The sequence below is a fragment of the Bos indicus x Bos taurus genome, chromosome 26 (genome assembly GCF_003369695.1).
Source record: "Bos indicus x Bos taurus breed Angus x Brahman F1 hybrid chromosome 26, Bos_hybrid_MaternalHap_v2.0, whole genome shotgun sequence".
In the NCBI taxonomy this organism is placed as follows: Eukaryota; Metazoa; Chordata; class Mammalia; order Artiodactyla; family Bovidae; genus Bos; species Bos indicus x Bos taurus.
Window position 1 is genome coordinate 39,741,657 of NC_040101.1, and position 16,132 is coordinate 39,757,788.

Below are 16,132 nucleotides of genomic sequence, written 5' to 3' on the forward strand. Positions count from 1 at the left end.
TAATGGAAAAGCAAACAATTTTTAATCGAGTCCATCCTTATTTTTGTACCCTGGGTGCATTACTTCACCTCATCCTAGTCCTGGCCCAGACTCTTAGAGATTCTGATATAGGCAGAGACGGGCTTCAGGCATCCTCATTGCTTAGAAGTTCCCCAGAGGATTCTGATCATCGGTCAGCATTATGGTCTATTTGTCTAGCCCAGGGGCAGACTGCAGACACCAGAGTGCAGTCCAGGTCAGCAGCAGCACCAACACCACCCAAAGACTCACTAGACTTGCAAGTTCTCAGCCTCATCTCAGACCTCCTATATCAGAAACCCAAGAGTTGGGGCCAGAAATCCATGTTTTAACAAGCCCTTTATGTGACTCTGATGTACACGGAAGTGTAAGAACCACTGAACTGACCTAAATGTAACACAAAGATATGCTGAAGCCCAGAGAGAGTAAAAGATTTGCTCAAGGTCAATTTGTGTCACACAGAGGTAGAAAGAGAATAGAGGCCTTTTAAAAAGAAGTGAGAATAACTTCAACAAATCGTTGAACAGAGTTTCTCAACACATTACAGTTCTTTTGATGGAAAATTTCTGAAAAATCAGTGAATATTAAAGTGAAAGTAAATGCCAAATAGCTTCCCAAAGTTGATGATAAAATGCTCCAAAAGTAATTGAGGCGATATAGTTAACACGTGATTTTTCTTTTGAGAGAAGCATATTAATTCACATCTCCCTTTCTACCCATAGATAAAATGATCTGTCAAAAGACTTACCAGCTACTCAGTAGCAGCCAACTCCAGGTTATAGACCAATGAGTCACTCACCAGGTGTTGCTTATTCTTATAATGACGCTCCTGGAAACTGGAATCCTCTTCAGTAGAACTAACTTCTCGAGTGGAACCATCCTGATTGACTTTGCTGTGATGATTATGCAGGAAGTGCGTTTATCAGCGCCGGTGAAGTGTTCGTCGCTCCATTGCATCCAACTCTTTGCGACCCCATGGACTGTAGCCCTGCAGGCTCCTCTGTTCATGAAATTATCCAGGCCAGAATACAGGAGTGGGTAGTCATTCCTCTCCAGGGGATCTTCCCAATCCAGGGATCAAACCGGGTCTCCTGCATTGCAGGCAGAGTCTTTACCATCTGAGCCACCAGGGAAGCCCATCAGCCCTGGCGCATCATGCCAACTGGCTTGCCCTCACCTCATGTTTCAGCCATGGACCAGTCCCTGCCTGGGGACTGCAAAGGTGCAGCCTGAGAGGGTCTTCAGTAAATGTGGGGAATTACTGCCATGAGACCATTCTTGACCAATGAATATAGAGCCTAATGTTCAGTTCACTTGTGGCCCCAAAGCACCACCCTGAGCCCATTTCATATTCATGTGAAAATTTTATTAATTCCCCCAAACTTATATTAGCTCATGTAAAGCTAATGAGCCCTAATCAGGAGGGAGGACAGGTCCAGGTTTTATGAGTCTTCAGATCAGATGAGTCGCTCAGTCATGTCCGACTCTTTGCGACCCCATGAATTGCAGCACGCCAGGCCTCCCTGTCCATCACCAACTCCCGGAGTTCACCCAGACCCACGTCCATCGAGTCGGTGATGCCATCCAGCCATCTCATCCTCTGTCATCCCTTTCTCCTCCTGCCCCCAATCCCTCCCAGCCTCAGAGTCTTTTCCAATGAGTCAACTCTTCGCATGAGGTGGCCAAAGTACTGCTATACAATTTGGAGAGTAAGGGATTTTTAGGAAAACAAATGCAAAATTACAAATACAGAACTACATACAAAAGTAAATATTTGCTTAGAATGAGAAAATAAATTACAAAAATAATTTACAGAAAATGAGTTGCTGGCACTCTAGAGATCCAGGTGCTTTTCCTACGAGATCTCCTAGGCAACTGACCGGGAATGCTTATATAGACAGAAGCTTCCTGATGGCTGTCAGCCTTCCACTTCTGACTCCCTAGCTCCCGGGACACAAAGGGGTCTGTGCAAGAGAAGAGCCCTGAAGCCCAAGCTTCATAAGCTTTATGGTCACTCTGCCTCCTCTGATCAACAGACATTTCCAGCTGTAACCACAACTTCTGTGGTTCAGAAGGGAGGCATTGCCTGCAGGTGGAAGGTGTCCAGGCCAGGAGGGGCTCGAGACAGGTTGGGGCAGAAGCAGAGCAGGTCTGACACCCGTATCTTCTGCTTCCAGTGCTCATGGGAACAGGCTTCTGCCATCACAAGTGAGCAGTAATGGAAACCTCTTGCCTCCCTTTGCCCTCAAGCTTCAGCAGAGATGTGATGTCCTACGAGACAAGATCCTCCTCATTGGGCAGAACTACCTCATTCATGTCAGAACATCTGCATCTCTGAGCCCACCCCAGTCATTTTGGTATCCAACCCCCCACACTCCCAGATGCCCAAGGAGTGGTGTCAGTTGCACCCACATTTGGGCACCACTGCAATCCCATGGACTGTAGCCCACCAGGCTCCTCTTCCAGGCAAGAATACTGGAGTAGGTTGTCATTTCATTCTACGGGGAATCTTCCCAACCCAGGGGCTGAACCTGGGTCTCCTGCATTACAGGCAGATTCTTTACCTTCTGGGCCACCAGGAAGCCCCCAAGAGGTTAAGGACTCAAACCACAAAAACAGAATTACCTTTGAGGTCAACCTTACACATAAACTCAGTGTGATTTCAGGGAACTGGACATCCCTGGAGCTTGTAAAAGCTTTTCCAGTCTTGCTCAGCAAAGCCTGAGACTCAGTCCAAAAGTCTCTCACCCTTCTGTGAGAGGTCAGGTCAAAACACAAATACCACTGAGAGAGGTAACACATGGACTGCACCTCTGGTATCTTCAAGAGAGATTATACTCTCAGGGACTCTCATAACTCAATGTGAAGAAGAATCATCTTGGGGCTCATCATACAGATTTCTCTGTCCCTCTCCTAGGTTTCTCCCTTTAATTTGAAAGTGAAAATCACTCAATCATGTCCAACTCTTTGCGAACCCATGGCCTGTAGCCTGCCAGGCTCTTCTGTCCATGGATTCTCCAGGCCAGAATACTGGAGTGAGTAGCTGTTCTCATCTCCAGGAGATCTTCCCAACCCAGGGATTGAACCCAGATCTCCTGCATTGCAGGTGGATTTTTACCATCTGACCCACCAGGGAAGCCCCTTTATTTTTTAGTTCTTACTAAAAATAAATGCCTGGAAGTCTATATTTTTAGTAAGAATCATTCTGATGAAAGCTATCCTCAGACCACAGTTCAAAATCATTACTTTGGTGTTTTCATAGAAGAAATATGAGACATTTCGATAATTAGCAATAATTTTCATTTACTGACATCTATTATGTACTTATAAAGACAAGTAGGTTACTCATTTGAGTCAGAATTGAAATTCAGATATATCTGACTGTCAAGTCACTCTCAACAATTATATCCTTTCAAATCCCTCACTAAATTGAGGGGAGCAGGAACCAGGAAGTTAGGGCATGTGGTGGAGAGAGAGGCCTCAGAGCAGAAAAAGAAAACATACAGACAGAAATTTGGCTGACTTTACACTCAATAATCTTTACCTCAAACTGTGAAAAAATAAGCAGAGCTATGAGCAGGGAAGATTTTATGATCATCTTGGTTGAGCATAAATGCAACTTCAGGGCAACCTTGCGTTCTTATAATTAGTTTCTTTGCATAGTATGGGTAATTAAATCCCCTGGAGAGGATCTGTGGGATTCCTGAATGAAGTGAGGCATAATATAGTGAGGTCACTGCATGGTTTCAGAAGGTTTCTGCTGTGGTTTTCCCAAGAGGAGATGAGAAAGCAAGACCATCAGATTATGTCACAAGTAGCAATATAATCATAATTTGCCCTTAACTTGTTCAGGTCTTTTCCAAGACATTAAAACACTATTTTTTTTATACCAGGATTACAGTAACTCTATGGGTCTGAAAAGCCTGCTTCATCTATTGCCTAATACCAGGGGACATTTCTTTCCTATTTGAAGACTTGGCTTGTATTCGAATTAATTGCTAATATTTGAGTGGTTACTATATGCCAGGTGCTCTGTCCAATATTCTATGTGAAAAAAAACTTTAATCCTGCAACACCAAGTGAGGCCTCCATTTTAAGGATGAGAAAACCAAGGCCGTGAGTCATTAACAAATGGCCACATAACCGCTGCTCCTAAACAGCAGGGGTGGAATCCCGAGCACCGTCGGCCTGACTCCAGAGCTTGAGCGGGTAACTACTAGTAAGAGCCCCTGGATACAGCCACAGGAGTGATGGCTGAGAGCATGCAGCCTGCTACTAAGGTTCAGACTCAGGTAGAGAATAGAACCTCAGCAAATAAGCCAATTGTGTGGGCTCTTAAGACTCTTTGAGCCCCCAAAGATTTCCTAACAGGCAAGCTCACAAAGCAGGAGGTCAGACAGCCTTATGCTCTGTCCTGTGACCATCAGTCACCACACAGTGAGTTACAGGCTTCTAGCCACCTATACTATATATATATACAGTATATGCAGTATAATGCAGACTTGTCTTCAGCAGAATGGTCAATGGCAGGGGACAGAATCTCACCTTGATGTAGCTAAGGCAGACTAACGAATTTGTTCTAAGAATACTGACCTATCTCACATAACCAAACTGCAAGACAGATGCAGAAATCACTGGACCTTGAGAACTGCCGTTAAAATGTTCCCTCTCCTCTTCTCTCCATCTCTCCCCTCCCCTTTTCTCTCCCCTCATTTCTACCTCTCTCCCTTTCTCTCTCTCAACTCAAAACTTCCTGAGATGAAATGAGATTGGCCTAGCTTGGACAGGTGTCTAGCCCTTGGATCCATCAGCTGTAGATGCACAGCCCTAGAGGCCATTCTCTGCATGGGCACAATCCCAGAGAAGGGAAACCACCCTGAGCTGGGCACACACCTCTTTGTGTATTCGCTCCAAAGCTGAATGTAATTAATTATTTAACTTGGAGCAGCTCAAATTTAATTTCACAAAGCTCTGTCATTACACTGGGGCCTCATTCAGATTATTATTAAACAGAAAATAATTAATAAAAACTAACGGTACCCCAATGCCAAGGCAGTACTCTGAGCTCCCTGAACAGACAATCAGCTCTCTCTGGTTCAAATGAGTATAGCTTCTTTCCTGTATGAATCTCAAGATCAGACGTTCTTTAACATACGGGATGCCTCAATGTTTTACTAATACAGTGCTTCAGAAGAGAGTATTAACTCTTGGCAAATAATTATTGGCATTAATTTAACCTGGATTAAGTATACCTGGAGCCTTTCTTCACCTCTAAACCATGCAGATAATGGTTGAATCATGGAGGCAATTTTAAAAAGAAAACAAAAATAAACAGTGGAGTGGGGGAAGGGTGACGATGGATTAGGTAATGACATCCATTTCCAAAATAAGAGCTATCTGGACTGATAGTGTGGCCAAAAAAGAAATTAGTGATAATTAATAATGCTTATTTATTTTTCACAAATCACTTGGCATCATATCCTCCATAAAGCCTGCCCTGGCCATCTACCTTGGGGTTAAGTGGGTCTCTCAACTGGCCTTATAGCATATATCTCACAATATTGCAGTTACCTCTTGATTTGTCTGTATCCCCACTAACCCATGTTTAGGCCCTGTGCTGGCAAGGTCTCATATAGACAACTTACCGCTGTGCCTCCCCAGTGCTTAGCACAATGCCTGGCATATAGAATGCACTCAATAAACATCTGCTGTGTTACTAAGCTGTGTAAAGTCAACACAAATTGACTTCAGGGCTTAGGCAAGGAACATCATGGTCCTAGTGGAAGTGCTGATACCTATTTCTGAGCTCCTGCTGTCCTAGGAAATCTACCTCCATCCATAAATATTATAGGATAATTGAACAAGAATAAAATGAGGATGCTGCTTATGCTTGTCTTATGGAATGTAGCAGATTTATAGGAGTTAGCCCTGAAAAGTCTTGGGAGGTCAGCAAAGTAGGGAGGCGTAGTGTCTATAAATGTCTTTGAGGCCTCTGGTTAATTGGGTTCATAGTCTTCTCCTTTGGAAGTTCCAAGTCAGGGGATGAATATAATCTAATCTCTTACTTAGTTCAAGTGTTTCTTCTCTATCATGCACCAGTGACCTCACAGTACCTGAGACCCACAACATTCTTAGAGGAATGTCCCAAAGCAATAAGGAATTTTCAGAGAGCAAGTAGCCAATACAATGCCATGGGCAGAGAGAGTGAGAGAGGCTGCTTGCTAATGTCAAGCAAAAAAGTCATCAAAACGCCTTCTCTACTATCCTCAGTAGAATAGCCCACTGTAACCACTTAAAAAAAAAAAAAAAGTTTTGCAAGATATTCTTTTGTTTCTTGAAAATTCATTATTCCCTCCACCAGCCACTCTAGCTGAAAATAATCCCAATTCTCTTAACCTTTCTTCAGAAGGTCTGTTTAATCAATTTTTATTGCTCTCCTCTGGGCACTCTCTGAGTTTGTTAGATTTTCTTCAATCCTGAACTGGACAAAGTACTTTAATAAGGATTGCCTCCCACTGCTTCGGGAGTGGGCAGTGGCAATGTCCTGGCGGGTGGGGGGGAGGAGGAGGTGGGGGGAAAGAAGCGGGGAGGGGCAGCTGTGCAGGAGATTTTGTGTGTGAAAGCACTCTAAGTCCTTGATCGCTAGACTGCATATCTCAAACTAAGCTCCTCACTCTTGGGAAGAATGAATAAGAAATGATTCTATCATTTATTCACTTGTGCCTTCAACATAACTATACTATGTACTTTGTGCCAGACACTGTACTAGGTATGAAGGATATATAATGGTAAATAAGAAGTGGCTTCTAGTCCCTCAGAAAATAATGGCATGGGTTTTAGAAGGACTTTAAAAAATTGTAGTGTTGCCAAGAAATATTCCAGATGTTTTTGCATACACCATGTCATTCGAACCTTACAATAAGCCCACTTTTGTTCCTGGTTTAAATAGGAGAAACTGAGGCTCAGAGATATCCTACCTAGAGCTGTGCTGAAGAAAAAACATGTGAGTTTGACCAAGTTGGAATCTGACACAGCTAGTTTGTGTCTTTCTACCTGCTTTTAGGATGATCCTTGTACTGGGAGTATCTAGTGTCTTCAGGTTACTCTACATTGTAGAAGAGTGTGGCAGACCCTCACTCCCTCTGCCTGGGATGGCATGTCAGAGCCCCTCCCACACCACATGCTAAAAACACCTGGCCAAGCTCAGACCCTCCCTTAAACACCCTGCTAACCCTGATGAGCGGTCAAGCATCTTAGCCCTGGACAAACACACACTTGTGTTAAAGGGCCTGAAAATGCCTGTAAGACTCTGAACATGTTGCCTAGGCTCTCTATGTCTCATTTTACCATCTGTGACATTGAGATCATCCCCCTACCTCATTTGAGTGCTATGACAATTAACAATTTCACATGATGTCCAGATACTTGAAAATGTGAACTGTGGGTAGTGGTATCACTGTTATTGCTTCTGATAACAGTGACAGCGCTAGTCAAGAGACAAACCAGAACCTCTTAATGTTCTGCGTAACTTCAGAGACAGCTGGCATCACTCTACAAGAGGAACTAATATAAATACTAATATTTCCAAGGCTGTACTTACTTCCTCTAAGAATTTTGTCTGAACCTGGATAAACAACCAGCAGCCCCTTGCAGTCCAAACAGTCCTAAATATAAATTCACTGAACCTGGTAGAGAGCGGCCAGCTGTTTATCCAAGTTGTCCTTTCCTCCTGGGCCCACAGCTGGATGACATTCCTGAGCCTGTCTTGCAGTTGGGTTGTTAGGTGTGATCATGTGAGTCACTCTAGCCAACTGAATGTGGTGGAAAGTGGTTTATGAGTCCTGCAGGTCCAGGATATAAAACCCTTCCATGCACAATCCTTCATTCTCTGTCTTCGTTACTTATCGCTGTATAACAAATCACCCAAAGCCTCAGCAGTTCAAAGTAACAAGCACCTATCGTCTCACACAATTTCAGAAGGTCAGGAACCTAGGACTGGTTTTCCTGGGTGTTTCTGCCTCAGGGTTTCTCACAAGGTCATGGCAGTCAAGCCATCCACTGAGGCCATGTCATCTGCAGACTCACCTGGACCTGGAGGATCCGTGCCACAGGAGGCTCCTTGAGAGGGCTTTTGGCAGGTGGCCTCATCTCCTTGCTGGCAATTGGCAGAAGTCCTTAGCTCCTCACCACATGGGCCTCTTTCTCCACACACCTGCCTGAATACCCTCTGACAAGGCAGCTGGCTCCCCTCAAAGTAAACCATCAGAAAGAGAGAGAGAGCAAGCAGGAAGCTGCAGTGCCTTTATGATCTAGTCTCGGAAGCTACCCACTACCACTTCTATTCATTAGAAGCAAGTCCCCTCTCAAGGGGAAGGGAATAAAGTCCCATTTTGTCAAGTACATCTGAACCATGTGCACATAAAAAGACCACAAAGGAGGGAATTGCCCGATGGTCCAGTGGTTAAGAATCCCCCTTCCAATGCAGGGGATGTGAGTTTGATCCCTGGTCAGGGAACTAAGATCCCACATATGGTGCCACAACCAGAGAGCCCACACGCTGCACCAGGAGAAGCCTGTACCACCGCACAGAGCCCACACGCTGCACCAGGAGAAGCCTGTACCACCGCACAGAGCCCACACGCTGCACCAGGAGAAGCCTGTACCACCGCACAGAGCCCACACGCTGCACCAGGAGAAGCCTGTACCACCGCACAGAGCCCACACGCTGCACCAGGAGAAGCCTGTACCACCGCACAGAGCCCACACGCTGCACCAGGAGAAGCCTGTACCACCGCACAGAGCCCACACGCTGCACCAGGAGAAGCCTGTACCACCGCACAGAGCCCACACGCTGCACCAGGAGAAGCCTGTACCACCGCACAGAGCCCACACGCTGCACCAGGAGAAGCCTGTACCACCGCACAGAGCCCACACGCTGCACCAGGAGAAGCCTGTACCACCGCACAGAGCCCACACGCTGCACCAGGAGAAGCCTGTACCACCGCACAGAGCCCACACGCTGCACCAGGAGAAGCCTGTACCACCGCACAGAGCCCACACGCTGCACCAGGAGAAGCCTGTACCACCGCACAGAGCCCACACGCTGCACCAAGAGAAGCCTGTACCACCACACAGAGCCCACACGCTGCACCCAAGGCCCAGCACGGTCACAATTTTACAATTTTCTTAAAAGATCACAAAGGATATGTGGCCATTCTAAAGCCACCTCACTATTTTCCACCATATTCCAGCTGAACAGAGGAAACTACAAGGATCCAGAAGAGGTTGGAGCCTCAAGACAAAGGAGCTCAGATTCTTGGATGACCTTCCAGAGCAGGGCCTCCCTTCTATCCACTGAGCCTGTGACATGAGTGAGGAATGAACTTCTCTTATGCTAAACCACTGAGCTCAAAGGAGTTCTGCCTCCCTCTACTAGTTCACTAAATTACAAAGAATGGAGCACATGTTATCCAGTGATGTTTTGACAAAAACATTTTATAGTAGACAAATACTAGCTACTTACTATATTTATAAAAGTAATCCAAAGAGTGATATTTTTAAAATTCAATATCAAGGTTGTATTTATAACCCTTCTCCCCATTATGAATGGAGCTCTCTGGATGACTCAGTGGGTAAAGAATCTGCCTGCAACGCAGGAGACACAGGGACACAGGTTTGATCCCTGGATGAAGAAGACACCCTGGAGTAGGAAATGGGGACCTATTCCAGTATTCTTGCCTGGAAAATCCTCTGGACAGAGGAGCCTGGTGGGCTGCAGTCCATGGTGTTGCAGAGTCGGACACAACTGAGCGACTAAGCTAGCACACCATTATGAACTCCACACCTGTCTTGCTTCTTTGCAGAGCACTGGTGGAAAGAGCCCTTAAACTACATTCCTTCACTTACTATGTCACAGAACCCCCAGGCCTTGAGGTCATATGGGTCTGAAGCCTTTCCCCCCAAGTCCAGTTCCTACATTCTCAGACTCTGCCTTATTGAGTAATATCCCCAAAGGTTTTAGTTCAACTGACTTCAGAACTCTGTACATTCCTTCCATGAGCCTTGGCAGAAAGAAGACATACTGGTTCCTAGAGTGACTCTGCCAATAAACGGAAGATTTTCCTCCACTGAGCTGCCCTGCTTGGTTCTCTACCCTTTGAAGTAAGAGCCTGTCGAAATCTTAGTTGCTTCACTTTTAAAAGTTGGATTAACAACTTTGAAGCCACAGTTCCCTTCATTTACTGATTTTTGCAGACTTAAAAAAACAGATTTTGACTTTTTTTTTAAGAAAGAAATCAGTGTGCTTTTATCAGAGTATTTTTTTAATGTGTAAAGAGAAAATAACACCATTATCCAACAGACAAAAATGTTTTCTCTGTAATTCCAAGGTAAAAAGCTTTATTCTTTAGGGTGGATTATTTTAATGGCAACCCAACATCCCTCCCTGTGGCCATTCCCCTTGCCATGTGGGTTAGAGCCATTGATAATTAAAATAATAAATGATTGTTATTTTAAGCCAACAAGTTTGGGGACAGTCTGTTACATAACTATAGCTAAGTGATACAGAAATTGGAACGTAGAAATGGTTCCTGCTGCAACCAAAAACCTAAATTATGAGGCATTAACTTTGGAATTAGTGTGTGTAGGCTCAGAAAATGGCAAAGAAAGTGTTAAGGAAAGCTAGAGACATGGTTAGAAAACATATGAGGCTAGGAAACCATGAGCTTCATTGTGGAGACATGAAACATTTGGTTAAACTGTCACCTATGTCACCTGGAAGACAGAAAATATATCTAATAAGCTTTTGAACTTGTCCAAGGCAGCCTCTTTGGGGAAGGCAATGGCACCCCACTCCAGTACTCTTGCCTGGAAAATCCCATGGACGGAGGAGCCTGGTGGGCTGCAGTCCATGGGGTCACTGAGGGTCGGACACGACTCAGCGACTTCACTTTCACTTTTCACTTTCATGCATTGGAGAAGGAAATGGCAACCCACTCCAGTGTTCTTGCCTGGAGAATCCCAGGGATGGCAGAGCCTGGTGGGCTGCTGTCTATGGGGTCGCACAGAGTTGGACACGACTGAAGTGACTTAGCAGCAAGGCAGCCTCTTATTCTGGTGTGGCCATGCTCAGTAAATCTTTAATCCAATTTTCTGTTGATGCGTGGGTCTGTGTTCCCTGCCTTAGTTTGGCCTGAGGACAAACTATGGTAGGGGTAATGGCAGTAATGGTGAACTCCTTCAAAAGGGCTTGTGCCAGCACACCAAGACTCCCGGGTCTGTTGTATTCAGTGCCCCTGACACCACGGCAGGCCACTGTCAGCCCGCACCTCTGCTGGAGACTCCTGGACACTCACAGGCAAGTCTGGCTCAGTCTCTTCTGGGGTCACTGCTCCTTTTTCCTGAGTCCTGGTGCACATAAGGTTTTATTTGTGCCCTCCCAGAGTCTGTTTCCCCAGTCCTGTGGAAGTTCTATAATCAAATCCCACCAGCCTTAAAGTCAAATTCACTGGGGGTTCTCATCCCTTTGCTGAAAACCCAGGTTGGGAAATCTGTTGTGGGCCCTGGAACTTTTGCAACAGTGTTAAAACTTCTTTGGTATAATTGTTCTCCAGTTTCTGGGTCATCTGCTTGGTGGCTCTAGGGTGGGATTAATGGCAATCTCCTCCAAGGGGCTTGATGCCACACATTTATGCACCTCCCCCCACAGTCAGTCCTTCCTGTCAGGAAGCTTCCACAAGCCTCTTATCCTTACCCATCAGAGGGGAGACAGAATGAAAACAAAAATTACAGTAAACTAAAAAAGCAGAGACATTACTCTGTCAACAAAGGTCCATCTAGTCAAGGCTATGGTTTTTCCAGTGGTCATGTATGGATGTGAGAGTTGGACTGTGAAAAAAGCTAAGCGCTGAAGAATTGATGCTTTTGAACTGCGGTGTTGGAGAAGATTCTTGAGAGTCTCTTGGACAGCAAGGAGATCCAACCAGCCCATCCTAAAGGAGATCAGTCCCAGGTGTTCATTGGTAGGACTGATGTTGAAGCTGAAATTCCAATACTTTGGCCACTTGATGTGAAGAGCTGACTCATTTGAAAAGACCCTGATGCTGGGAAAGATTGAGGGCAGGAGGAGAAAGGGACAACAGAAGATGAGATGGTTGGATGCCATCACCGTCTCAATGGATGTGGGTTTGGGTGGACTCCAGGAGTTGGTGGACAGGGAGGCCTGGCGTGCTGCAGTTCATGGGGTTGCAAAGAGTCAGACACGACTGAGGGACTAAACTGAACTGAACTGAGCCAAATTGATCACATGGATCACAGTCTGGTCTAACTCAATGAAACTATGAGTCATGCCATGCAGAGCCACCCAAGACAGATGGGTTATGGTGGAAAGTTTTGACAAAATGTGGTCCACTGGAGAAGGGAATGGAAAACCACTTCAGTATTCTTGCCTTGAGAACCCCTTGAGAATAGTAAGAAAAGGAAAGAAGATATGACACAAAGATGAACTCCCCAGGTCAGTAGGTGCCCAATATGCTACTGGAGATCAGTAGAGAAATAACACCAGAAAGAGTGAAGAAATGGAGCCAAAGCAAAAACAACACCCAGCCTTGGAGGTGACTTGTGATGGAAGTAAGGTCTGATGCTGTAAAGAACAGTATTGCATAGAAACCTGGAATGTTAGGTCCATGAATCAGGGTAAATTGGAAAAGATCAAAGAAGAGATGGCAAGAGTGTACATTGACATTTCAGGAATCAGTGAACTAAAATGGACCGGTATGGGTGAATTTAACTCAGATGACCATTATATCAACTACTGTGAGCAAGAAGCCCTCAGAAGAAATGGAGTAGCCCTCATAGTCCACAAAAGAGTCTGAAATGCAGTACTTGGGTGCAATTTCAAAAATGACAGAATGATCTCTGTTCATTTCCAAGGCAAACCATTCAATAGCACAGTAATCCAAGTCTATGCCAAAGAAGCTGAAATTGAATGACTCTATGAAGACCTACAAGACCTTCTAGAACTAATACCAAAAAAGATGTCCTTTTCATCACAGGGGACTGGAATGCAAAAGTAGGAAGTTAAGAGATACCTGCAGTAACAGGCAAGTTTGGCCTTGGAGTACAAAATGAAGCAGGGCAAAGGCTAACAAAGTTTTGCCAAGAGAATGCACTGGTCTTAGCAAACACCCTTTTCCAACAACACAAGAGACAGCTTTACACATGGACATCACCAGCTGGTCAATACTAAAATCAGATTGACTATATTCTTTGCAGCCAAAGATGGAGAAGCACTATACAGTCAGAAAAACAAGACCAGGAAATAACTGTGGCTCAGACCATGAGCCTCGTACTGCAAAATTCACACTTAAATTGAAGAAAGTAGGGAAAACCACTTGACCATTCAGGTATGATCTAAATCAAACCACTTACGATTACACAGTGGAAGTAAAAAATAGATTCAAGGGATTAGATCTGATAGACAGAGTGCCTGAAGAATTACGGATGGAGATTCATAACACTGTACAGGAGGCAGCAATCAAAACCATCTCCAAGAAAAAGAAATGCAAAAACCAAAATGGTTGTCTGAGGAGGCCTTACAAATAGCTGTGAAATGAAGAGTAGTGAAAGGCAAAGGAGAAAAGGAAAGATATACCCATCTGAATGTAGAGTTTCAAATAATAGCAAGGAGAGATGAGAAAGCCTTCCTAAGTAATCAATGCAAAGAGAGGAAAACAACAGAATGGGAAAGACTAGAGATTTCTTCAAGAAAATTAGAGATATCAAGGGAACATTTCATGCAAAGATAGGCACAGTTAAGGACAGAAATGGTATGGACCTAACAGAAACAGAAGATATTAAGAAGAGGTGGTAAGAATACACAGAGCCATACAAAAAAAAAAAGATCTTAATGACCCAGATAACCACGATGGTACGCTCACTCAACTACAGCCAACATCCTGGAATGCGAAGTCAAGTGGGCCTTAGGAAGCATCACTATGAACAAAGCTAGTGGAGGTGATGGAATTCCAGTTGAGCTATTTCAGATCCTAAAAGATAATGCTGTGAAAGTGCTGCACTCAATATGCCAGCAAATTTGGAAAACTCAGCAGTGGCCACAGGACTGGAAAATGTCAGTTTTCATTCCAATCCCAAAGAAAGGTAATGCCAAAGAATGTTCAAACTACCACACAATTGTACTCATCTCACATGCTAGCAAAGTAATGTTTAAAATTCTCCAAGTGAGGCTTCAACAGTACATGAACCAAGAACCAGATGTTCAAGCTGGATTTTTAAAAAGCAAAGGAATCAGAGATCAAATTGCAATATCTGTTGGGTCATCAAAAAAGCAAGAAAATTCCAGAAAAATATCTACTTCTGCTTCATTGACTATGTTAAAGCCTTTGACTGTGTAGATAACAACAAACTGTGGGAAATTCTTAAAGAGATGGGAATACCAGACCACGTGACCTGCCTCCTGAGAAATCTGTATGCAGTCAGGAAGCAACAGTTAGAACCGGACATGGAACAACGGACTGGTTCCAAATTGGGAAAGGAGTATGACAAGGCTGTATATGGTCACCCTGTTTATTTAACTTACATGCAGAGTACATCATGAAAAATTCCAGGCTGGATGAAGCACAAACTGGAATCACGATTGCCAGGAGAAATATCAATAACTTCAGATACACAGATGACACCACCCTTATGGTAGAAAGTGAAGAAGAACTAAACAGCCTCTTGATGAAAGTGAAAGAGGAGAGTGAAAAAGTTGGCTTAAAACTCAACATTCAAAAAATTAAGATCATGGCATCTGGTCCCATCATTCCATGGCAAATAGATGGGGGAACAATGGAAACAGTGACAGACATTATTTTCTTGGGCTCCAAAATCACTGCAGATGGTGACTATAGCCATGAAATTCAAAGATGTTTGCTTCTTGGAAGAAAAGCTACAACCAATCTAGATAGGATATTAAAAAGCAGAGACATTACTTTGCTGACAAAGGTCCATATAGTCAAACCGTGTTTTTTTCAGTAGTCATATAAGAATGGGAGAGTTGGAACATATAGAAAGCTGAGCACTGAAGAATTGATGTTTTTGAACTGTGGTGTTGGAGAAGACTCATGAGAGTCCCTTGGACTGCAAGGAGATCAAACCAGTCAATCCCAAAGGAAATCAGTACTGAAAATTCACTGGAAAGACTGATGCTGAAGCTCTAATACTTTGGCCACCTGATTTGAAGAACTGACTCATTGGAAAAGACCCTGATGCTCGAAAAGATTGAAGATGGGAGGAGAAGGGGATGACAGAGGATGAGATGGTTGTATGGCATCACTCAATGGACATAAGTTTGGGTGAGCTCCACGAGTTGGTGATAGACAGAGAGGCCTGGAGTGCTGCAGTCCATAGGGTTGCAAAGAGTCGGACACAACTGAGTAACAACTGAACTGAACCGAAGGCAGTCTCTAGACACAATGCTGAAAGCATCAGCTGATTGCTTTTAATGTCTATGGTTAGGTAGCTACAAGAGGGAGATGATCAGTGCAAGCAAGAACTAGCAAACTTGCAAACAAACTGAGAGGGAGCATAGCCCAGAAATGCAGGGCCTGACTTATCTGAAAAATTAATTGGTTTCTCATATCCAACCTCTTCAACCAGTAAAACATTCTCAAACTAAGATAAATCCTGGTGGCAAAGATCTAGGGCACTGCAGTTAGACACACCCTCAGGGTAAAGATCAAATCAATAATTTGGTTGCACAGCTCTTCTTAAAACTTCTGAAAGAAAGTATCTTCTCAGCTGCACACACACAAAAACGCTTCTATAAAGCTTAGATAGGGGATGGTTCCATAGCAACCAGCTATGACCAAGATTGTTGTTGTTGTTCAGTCACTAATTCATGTCTGACTCTTTGCAATCCCATGGGCTGCACATGGAAGGCTTCCCTGTCCTTCACTATCTTCCGGAGCTTGCTTGAACTCATGTCCATTGAGTCAAAGATCACCAAGATAGGAGTAATTAAGTCTAGAGAGAAAAACGTACCTGAAAAACAGAAGTACTGGTGTGACCTTTGGCCTATCTAGACCTTTCAAACGATATATCTAGAAAACACGCA

The 16,132-nt window shown here is 44.2% G+C and overlaps 1 protein-coding gene across 1 annotated transcript; it reads left to right on the top strand.

Moving 5' to 3' along the window:
- Positions 1-838: 838 nt before the first annotated feature.
- LOC113884403 (velvet complex subunit 2-like) lies at positions 839-9,208 on the top strand. Its single transcript, XM_027528988.1, has 2 exons — positions 839-931; positions 8,564-9,208. The coding sequence occupies exons 1-2, from the start codon at positions 839-841 to the stop codon at positions 9,206-9,208; spliced, it is 738 nt and encodes a 245-aa protein (XP_027384789.1).
- The last annotated feature ends 6,924 nt before the right edge of the window (positions 9,209-16,132 follow it).

What these genes read in the sequence shown, in the direction of transcription:
- LOC113884403 (XM_027528988.1), top strand. Translation starts at nt 839, where the DNA reads ATGACGCTCCTGGAAACTGGAATCCTCTTCAGTAGAACTAACTTCTCG. An exon ending in CTGTGATGATTATGCAGGAA is followed by an intron (nt 932 to 8,563) that starts GTGCGTTTATCA and finishes TGCCACAACCAG; the next exon opens with AGAGCCCACACGCTGCACCA.